General features: G+C 54.3%; 1 protein-coding gene across 1 annotated transcript; it reads right to left on the minus strand.

Moving 5' to 3' along the window:
• Positions 1 to 2,181: 2,181 nt before the first annotated feature.
• On the minus strand, positions 2,182 to 9,766 carry Grb7 (growth factor receptor bound protein 7). Its single transcript, XM_026789876.1, has 15 exons — positions 9,742 to 9,766; positions 6,138 to 6,294; positions 5,883 to 6,033; positions 5,552 to 5,708; positions 5,319 to 5,440; positions 5,143 to 5,220; positions 4,803 to 4,952; positions 4,107 to 4,217; positions 3,834 to 3,932; positions 3,511 to 3,591; positions 3,299 to 3,415; positions 3,083 to 3,143; positions 2,883 to 2,970; positions 2,689 to 2,782; positions 2,182 to 2,513 (listed from the first exon to the last, which is right to left on the minus strand). The coding sequence occupies exons 2-15, from the start codon at positions 6,287 to 6,289 to the stop codon at positions 2,367 to 2,369; spliced, it is 1,608 nt and encodes a 535-aa protein (XP_026645677.1). The 5' UTR covers positions 6,290 to 6,294; positions 9,742 to 9,766; the 3' UTR covers positions 2,182 to 2,366.

Consider the following 9,766-nt stretch of genomic DNA (forward strand, 5'->3'; position numbering starts at 1 on the left):
TTCTCCCTCCCACTGAGATGTTGGTGTATTTGTCTCATCGTGTAGCTCAGGCTTGCCCGGAACTTGCCAGAACAGTGCTGGGACTTTGACATCTCACCCAGCTAGAATAAGTCTTTTCAAGGGGTGGGGTGGAATGAAGAACTACCATGCCATTACCATACCTTAAATTTTTTTTTTTTTTTTTTTTTTTTGGTTTTTCGAGACAGGGTTTCTCTGTGGTTTTGGAGCCTGTCCTGGAACTAGCTCTTGTAGACCAGGCTGGTCTCGAACTCACAGAGATCCGCCTGCCTCTGCCTCCCGAGTGCTGGGATTAAAGGCGTGCGCCACCACCACCCGGCTCATACCTTAAATTTTTTGATGTGGGAGTGTCATATATCAATCTGTTGATTTCATTGGTTAAGTAATAAACAAACTGCTTGGGCTCATAGCTTAGAACATAGGTGGGTAGAGTAAACAGAGCAGAATGCTGGGAGGAAGAGGAAGTGAGCTCAGTCTCGACAGCTCTGCACTCTGGAGCAGAGACACCATGCTCCCCTCTCCTGGGTGGACGCGGGGATAGCTCTGCTCTCCGAGACGCATGCGATGAAGCTCCGACCCAGGATGGGCGTAGGCTAGAAGCTCCCTGGTAAGCCACCTTGTGGGCTACAGCAGATTATTAGAGATGGGCTAGTCCAGGTGCGAGAGTTAGCCTAAAAGAGGCTAGATAGAAATGGGCCAAGCAGTGATTAAAAGAATACAGTGTCCGTGTAATTATTTTGGGGCATAAGCTAGCCAGGCAGCCGGGGTGCGGCCGGGGTGCTGGGGATGCAGCTCCGCCGCTCCAATTACTACAATTTTTTTCTAAAAATTAGGTATATTCCTTAATATCATGAGAGTTAAAATGACCCCCAAGTGCTCATGGATGGACTTTTTTACGGTGAGTTTGGATTTGAACCATTTGGTTACCACATCTAAATTTCTTACAGTCTGGACAGTCCCCATCTTTGCTGTTCTTGTCATCTCTGTTGTTGCTGAAGCAGAAACTGAGCCATCCCTTCTGTACTTTCCCAGTCCATCTGTCAATTCAGGCGTTCCTCTAGCCCTCATATTTCGGGTAAACTAGTTATTAAACCCACAGAATCAGAGTCAAGTTTTACTTTCGGCAAAATAATGTCTTCTTGGAGTTCACATCCTAAAAGATGAGTCTCTGCGACTGGAGCAGGAGGTCCGGGTGTTGTCATTGGATACATTTATTACAAAGCTCCTATTGGCTGGGTTAGATGAAGGCATGACCTGGCTTCAGGTCTGCACTTTGGAAAGGTCACTCTGGGCTGGATAGGGTGGACAGACTGGCAGGGGAGGGAGGCAGGGCAACTGTGTATGCAATCCCTGTCTGGCTTTCTGGGTGAGAGGCACTGTAAGGACAGAAAGCAGATCCAGGCCAGGAAAAGAGGGAGAAGCTAGTGAAACACAGGCCTATGAGAAGTGAGACCATTTTCTCTGCTGTGACATGTCAGTCTGTCAGGGGTCACTGTCCACCCACTGGCCCAAGACTTGCTGTAGACTCATCTTGTTTTTGTTTATGGGGAGAGAAAGGTGGGGAGATGGGGGTCTCATGTAGCCCAGGCTGGCCCTAAAATATTATTCCTACTGCTACTACCCAGGTGCTGAGATTCCAGGCATGTACTACTGTATCTGGCTCATCTCCAGTTCCCAGGCTCTGAGAGATCTGAGTTCCTTCAGAAAAGTCCAGTCCCTTGGGGCTGAAGAGATGGCTCATTAGTTAAAGGCACGCACTGCTCTTGCCGAAGACCTGCGTTTGGCTCCCAACATCAGCATCAGACAGCTTTTGGCTGCCTGTAGATACAGTTCCAAGGAATCCAGCGCCCCCTTCTGGCTTCCTTGAGTACTTGCACTCACACATGCACATACTCAAATACACACAGACATAACATATAATTTTAAAATATTTTTTTAAAAAAGAATGAAAGAAAAGCAGTCTCTAGTTGCCCACTGTCCACTCATCCATTTAACCAGCACTGAGTGCCTGCCAGGTACTTGCTAGGATATGCAAGCTCCCAGGCAACTAACACCATTTTTGTGCTCAGGGCGTATTCTGGTTCACCAACACCTTCACTCTGCTGGTCTTGTTGTCAGCTCTTGCCAGACAGAACTCATGGGGTGTATCAAAAAATAATCTTTATTGTCACTAGTATAAAACAGAGCAGATCAACTGGCCTCTTAGTCTGTACAGAGTGTGGGGCATGAGGCCACCTGGGCTGCCCCTACTTCTCTCATAATGCCCCTGACTGGAGCAGTGCCTCAGGAGCTCCTGGGGAGAGGACCACAGATGCCTCCCTTAGGGACAGAAGTCAGGATGGACAGGGTCAGAGGGCCACACGAGCGCAGCAGTGGCGCAGCACGCAGGGCAGGATGCCTCGGTTCAGCTGGTGGAACTCCACCAGCTGCAGCAGATCTGTGAACCGGGTCTGGCCGTCGTCCATGCTGAAGTAGAGGCAGCCCTCATCTTCGCTCTGTGGTGTGGCGAGAGGGCAGGTTAGAGAGCCGTCCCGGGTGGAGGAGCAGCCCACGGGGCCAGCAATCGGGCCCCGTTTCTTGTACAGGGAAAAAGGAGGAGCATAATAGGGCTTCAAGTCACGGACCCCCTGGCTACAAGAACCCAAAGTAGGAGTGGGGGGCGTTACTCACTGGTAGAATGAGATAATGCTTGACTTTCTGCAGGTGGCACAAGGACAGGACAAAGCCTTGGGGGTTGCGCTGGCTCTCCCGGACCAGAAACACACTTCGGGGAGAGAAAACCAGATTACCAGAGAGTCCTGGTTGTCCCTGCCCTAGGTCTCGCTGGTCCCCAGTCTGTTACTCCACCCAGTTCAGCCCCTTACCCATCCACCAGGCCCTGCTGTCCAATTAGCCGCTGGCTTTCCTCCCGGGAAATGCGTCCATGGAACCAAGGCTGGGTGCGGTGGATGGCTGGGGTCAGGAGAAGAGATGCTGGTCATTCCGGGAAGGCATGCCCGACCCCAGCCAAGATGGCTCAGAACAGCACCGCCGCCCACCCTAGGAACCCTAGACCACCACCCACCTGTGCTGAGACTTGACCCAGAGCATGGGGTGGGCAGGCTGAGGCGGTGGTTTGTCTTCTTCTGCAGTGGGAGGCATGGGATCCCATTGGCATTGGGTGTCATTGGCATTCACCACCTCCCCAACCCCTCTTCTTCCCTCCCACTCCACAAAAGCTCCTTGGGCACTGGTGCAGCAGACACACACACACATGTGCACGCATACAAGATGTCCTTACCCTCCAAGCCTGGGCCTCCTCCATGGCGGCATTCAAAGCTTCTCGGGGGTTCTCAATGACACGCCCAGCATGGCCAGAGAAGTCCATGGCCACTAGGGTATTATCCGAAACGCTTCTCTGGGAAGAGAACAGAAGGAGGAGGAGGGAGGGGGTCAGAAGAGCTGCCCTGAGCCTGTATCCCTACCTTCCCTAATACCCGTGAGTATACTCACCAAAGGCGGAGACCCCAAAAAGGATAGACGCAGGTGACGAGATTGAGTTTGCTGATAATTCTTATATAACTGCACCCCATACTGGAAGCAAGGGGAGGAAAAGGAGTTCTGAGGTCAAGAGAGCGGAAATGGACTGTGACACCCCTCAGGCCAGATTTCTCCAGAACCCTTCCTGACAGGTATTCTCAGAAGGCCCCCCCGCCCCCCACATGGTGACCTCTTACTGGGAAGCCTTCCTGAAGGCAGAGCTATGCCACCTCCCTCAGGCAAGGCTAGCTCCCCTGTCCCGTTCCCCCACCCCCACCCCATCGTTCAGGTCTTACCTTGAAGAGACGGAAGGCAGTCAGCCAGCAGGTTCTGCTCTGCTCATCCTCACTGCAGAAGATGTGGAGCCCCTTGTGGCCATTTCGAAGCTTGTTGGGCTGGGGGAGAGGAAGTGGACTGTCCCCTGTCTGATCCTGTGCCCAGCTGCCACGGGGGCAGCGAAGGACCCAAGGACTGTCCCATCTTGAGGAACTCGGCCTATTCTGCCGGCGCATTTGGACAGTCCTTGGGTCCTTCCCCCAGACCGGACCAGGCCAGGCTAAAGTCCTCACCTTGACACAGAAGCCGAAGTCCGTAGGCATCCCATAGAGCTTGCGGCCCTGGGTCACCACATACGCATTAGACTCATTCACATCGGCCACGTACTGCAGGTGCCTCGGGTCCTGGGCATCGTGAGAAAGTAGGACTTGGTACACGTAGGTCCTATCTCTGCGTTAGCGTCCCACCAGGTAAGGAGATTTTAGGACCAGGGAGAGGCAGGGAAATACCCATCATGCATAGCGGATGAAGGCGGAGGGCCGAGGAGATAGCTCAGCTGGTAAAGACATGGCTGTACAAGCAGGAGGGCCTGAGTTTAATCCCAGCTCCCACCTAAAGGGCTCTATGTAATGCGACACCCTAATCCCAGTGTGGGGACAGGAAGTTCTTGGGGCTCTCCTGCCAGTCAGCCTAAACTAATCTGCAAGTCCTAGGTCCTAGTAAGGACCCTGTCTTCAAAAACAAGGTAGACAGCTCCTGAGGAAGTCCACCTGAGACTGACTGACATTCACACACACACAGCAGAGGCAAATTCAAGTTCCCTGTCTTTTCTACCTCCATTCCTACCTAGTGTAGGTGAGCCAAACAGGGGTTGGGGTAGATAGATGCCAGGCATGGCCTGAAGACAGCCAGCCCAAGGGTGGAAGGGCCTCGGAGTACCAGTGAGGAAGCAGGACATGACAGGCTAGTGCTGACCCTCCAGAGCTCACCTTGGAGGTGCCCTTGGTGGAGTAATAGAGGCCAGAACGGCGCAGAAAGCAGAAAAATCGTTTCCAAAGCTTTCGGCCTGATCCCCGGCCTGAGCCCCGAAGCTGCAGGAAGCCCTGGATCTCGGGGAAGCTGCCGGCGTTCAGGAAGTTCTGGGGACAGATGTGAACAGGCGGTGAAAGGCTCGCCTCCTCTCAGGCCTCCGGAGGAGGCGCAGCACCAGCACTGACTGCCACCAGTTCACCGGCAAGGTCACCACGGCGATCAGAACACATGGCAGCAGCGGATAGAAACACTGGATGATTCTAGGGGGGGATCGTGGATCTATGGTGAAGACCTCACCTGGATGAGGTCTTCATGGGATATGCCTGTTTGTGCATCCAGACAGCTGGAGACCATCTTTTCTGGGAACAGGGTATGCTGGGAAAGAAAGGAGTCAGGGATCAAAGGTCAAGAATTCAGGCTGGGGATGCCGAGGGTATATGTAAGTGTGCACACACAGGTTCATTCTCACTCACTGGGGGGCTCTTGAACAGTTCATACTTGGCGAAGTTTTTGCGGAAGACAAAGCGACTATCTCCACCAACAGGCCAGGCCTCCTGCACTTCCACCACGAACTCATGGTCCTCCACACCCCGCTCTGAGACCAACGGTGACAAGGCAGGGATTGGTAGAGATTAACCAAGCCTCATAGATGAGCCACCCGTCTTGCCCATGACACTGCTCCACGGCTCCTTGTGCCCCAACTCACCCAGTGCTAAGTAGGGGTGGCACTCCACCAGGCCCCAGCTCTCATCGCTCAGGGCATGCGCTCGCTGGACCAGCATTTCACACACATGGCGAGCTGTGGCTTCTGCTGCCACCTCCACAGACCGGCAGGCCCCGTCTTCACTGTACACCTTCACCACCTGCACCCCGGGAACCGCAGGTGACTTGGGGTAATGCCGGGTGGGGGTCTACTCTCTGACTTGTACTATTTTCAGGAACCAAGATACCCCACCGACACCAAAGAGACACCAGCACATCTGGCCAGAGCTGGGGCAACTCTGTCCCTGCTTCTCCCTTTTCCCCAAACAACTCACGTGGAGGCGACCGGAATCTCGAGGAAGCAAACCCCTTGCACCGGAGGAACCCCCAAGAATAGGTTTCTGTGAAGGTGGGCTGCAGAGCTCGGGGAAGGGGTTGGGGATGGAGGGTAAAGAGGTTGCCTGGAGCTCCTCTTCTCGAAGTTTCCTATGGCAGAGTTGAGGGATGGAAGCCCCTATGTGTTAGCCAGTGCTGGCTCACCTCCCTGTCCCCGGCCCTCCCTACCAGTGCAGCTCACTGCCCTATCCTACCTGCTGCTTGGGATGGGCAGAGGCTGGGACCGCTTCACATCCCCTGGCGGAGGGTTATCCGGGGGTGGAGGAGTCTCAGGAGGCGTCCCAGGAGCTGGGCACACATCTTCTGGGGAGCTGCTGAGATGAGGTGGGCTCAGGTCCAGTTCCATGGCACCTGTGAAGGCAAGGTAGACCTGCTGACTCCATGTGCTGTCACCGATCCCTTCAAACCGCAGCCTTCTCAGGGTCCTCAGAGCCCAACAGGGCATGCCCACTTTAAAAGGGACACTGGGATCCTGGGAAGGAAGCATGCCTGTGCCCAGAAGAAGTCAGTCTGGTGCTTGGGATTCCGATGCCAGTGTCCCTCCTCCAGCGAAAGCAGCTCAGGAGAAAGATCAGGTAGGCTCCATGCCACATGCCCCTAGCTGCAGCCACAGGGTCAGGGCAAAGGTTGCTCATTGCACTGGGCTCTGCCCCAGATTTTTCTAGCACTTTGTTGCCAGAAGCAGTTGCCAAGCCTGTTGTGGTAACACCTGGCGGAGTAATGAGTGACACAGAGAGGCAGTGAGGAAGGACAGGAATCAGGAGGGCAGGACCTGTGTGCTCAGGTTGAGGGGGGGACAGAAGGCCTCCCCTGGAGGGGCTTTTACCCCAGCAACTCCAAACTCTGTGGGCCTTCCCAGACCCTCTCATCCTGCCCAACTTTTCCCCGAAGCCTCGATGCTAAAGCTACCTCCTCTGTATGAGAAGACCTCTTGGTCTTGCCACACTCAGCTTGGTGCTGGGAACTCTGCCCCATTATTGTGCACCTGTCTTATCCCAGCTCTGGTCTAAAAGCACCTGGCACACACCAGAGTCTCACCTATGCCTTAGCGCCCACGGGTGCAAGGAAGCCAGGACAAGTAGTGACAGGCGAGACCAGACAAAGACAAGGGGGAAGGGTCCCAGCCCTTCTCTGCAGCAACCAGAAGACCCCATGATGCTGAACCAGGCAGGACCCAAACAAAATACCAATCCTAGCACCCTGCCTGTTCTTCAGACCATGCAGCAGAACTGTGAGACTGCCCAGAACAGTCACCGGGATAGGACAAAACACTTGACCCTTCAGCAAGGGCATGAAGGAATCTGGGGGACAGGTGAGTCAGGGCGGGGCGGGACAGCTATGCCCCAGGCTCTCCATTCAACTTTGACTCATCCATAGGACTTCCTGGCTGAGGAGGAACACAAACAACCTGCCTCTGCCCTCAGTCCCTGACTCCCCAACCTACAGGTAACCTGGGAGCAAGGGGTGCGAACTGGAGAAAGATGAAGATGTGGGGAGGAGCAGCCCGAGGCTCCTCTGACATCACCCTCCCCACCCTTGGCCAGTGTCCAGCCCAGGTGGGACTAATTGTCTTCTGCCCACCTTAGTACCAAAACATCACCCTGCCTATAACCCAGAGAGGTGGGAGGAAATGCCTGGCCTGGATCTAGGAGCCTATCAGGATTGGAGCCCACCTCCCGGTGGTGTGCAAATAGCATCCAGGTCTGCCGAGCCTGGGTCTGGAACCTACAACTCTCTTTGCTGTTAAGTACCCTGAGGATGTAGGTGATGCATCTGGCCTTGGGGACTCCTATGTATTGCTCTATGGAAGAAAGTCTCTGGGATGTACTGACTGAGGGGCCAGAGAGGAGTTAAAATACCCAAGAGGGCCAGACGGTGGTGGTACATGTTTTAATCCCAGCACTCCACTCGGGAGGCAGAGGCAGGCTGATCTTTGTGAGTTCGAAGCCAGCTTGGTCTACAAGAGCTAGTTCCAGAACAGGCTCCAAAGCTACAGAGAAACCCTATCTCAAAAAAACAAAACAAAACCAACCAACCAAACAAACAAACAAAAAAACACCCAAGAGGACAGGCAGACAGACCAACAGAGCAAAACACTCCCAGAAGAGCCAAGCAGAACAAGCGAGGCACACCTGACACTTAGCATCCTCAAGACACCAAGCAAGGGGCATCAACACCGGGCAACCACTCCCACCCATTTGACCTTCATTTCAGGGAAAGATGGGGGGGGTGTCTCTGCCGGGGTGCCCCTCCCTCAAGGTGAGAAAACAACACTCAGCTGGACAGGTGTTTGAAAGGAGAGGTAGAAGATTCAAGTCAGATTACGGTCTAATGTCAGAAGCCCAGGTGCAGACTGCGCTAGGGTGAGCTTCCAGATCCCTCCACCCCATCCTTCAGCTGGAGAAGGCTAGAAGCAGTCAGGTACCCAAAAGAGAAGATGGGGCAGCAGAGCCTGCAGCGGGCCCAGCAGCCCCTGCCCAAGAGAAGCATTCAAACTAGGGCCTAAGCCAAGCTTCCATTGGAGGAGTTGGTCCCCCAACGAACTAGTCCTCCCAGGCCACTCCAGCCTTGGCTCTTGCTCCTGCCCCACCCTCCCTCCTACCCTCCCAGCTGCCTTGTTTACTTCCTGAATCTTGCCCCACCTAGCAAACCCCAAGGCAAGTGGCAAGGCCTAAACGGTTGGAGCCAACAGCAAACAAGGCCACCACCATCCACTCTTCCCAGGTTTAGGGGAGGGCTTGGTGAGCTAGTAGCCCGGGCAGCCTGAGGTCTGTCCCGTTCCGGTCCAGTACAACCAAGCCAACCTCCCCTCAGGACTTAGAGAAGGAAGATAGGGCTTAACCTTTAGGGGTGCTGAGACCAGATGAGGAGGTAGGAAACCCTTAGTTGACCCGAAGTTGATGCTCCGCCCACTCCGCTCAAGAAAAAAACATCCAATGGAATAAAGGGGGGGCGGGACAACTCTTTTAATGTTTAATTTGGGAAGAATGCTCGAGTTCCCTGTAGAGTTAGTTAATCATTATTTTGCCTTTGGGGAGGTATACAACACACACACACACGAGGGAGAGCAGAGTCCAAGCTAGCAACCAGGAGGTGTTGCATTCTTGGGGGGCAGAAGCAAAAAAAGCTGAAAATACTACCATCTGGCCCTCAGGTGCACTCTGTCCCCTCCTGCCTAGGTCTCTCCCCAGCGTCAGCCTCAAGGCAGGCCCACACGCCACACACTTTCCTCCTGCCCCTGCCCTACAGCCCCTTCGCACAGCACCGGCGCCTCCCGTCTTTGTCCACCAGCATCCGCAGCCAGGGCTCCTCAGCCCGCCGGGCTTCCACATCCGAGGTGGCAAAACGACGACGTGGAGAGGCGGAGTTCCACCCTTTGCGGGAGTCCCTCTCCTTTACTCCCTCCAAATGGGAACCCCAGATTGTAGGAAACTGAGCTCAGCAAGGTGGTAAAGGACCACCTCCGGATTCCCCCACCCCATCCCCCAACTAGTTGATCCTGAGTAGAAAGAACTAGTTTTAGCCGGAAAGTCCAGATTTCCGGAGGTGATTGAGACCCTACGAATTCCCTGGGTGAGAAGGAGGGAGTGTGAGGGGCACAAAATGAAAACAAGGGAGATCTTGGGGGGGGGGGGCGGGCAAGATGAGGAAGGTGAAGGATTCGAGTTGCTGAGCAACAAACAAACTAAACAGCACAGTGAAGACGCTAGCGAGCATCAGGAGAATGAATCTTTCCTTAGGGACCCAGCCCTAACCTGCAGCCCACCACAAAGATGAAGTTCCTGCTTTGTTTCTTACCCAGACCTTGAAAATCCGCACACCT

The sequence above is a fragment of the Microtus ochrogaster genome, unplaced genomic scaffold (assembly GCF_000317375.1).
Source record: "Microtus ochrogaster isolate Prairie Vole_2 unplaced genomic scaffold, MicOch1.0 UNK31, whole genome shotgun sequence".
Classification (NCBI taxonomy): Eukaryota; Metazoa; Chordata; class Mammalia; order Rodentia; family Cricetidae; genus Microtus; species Microtus ochrogaster.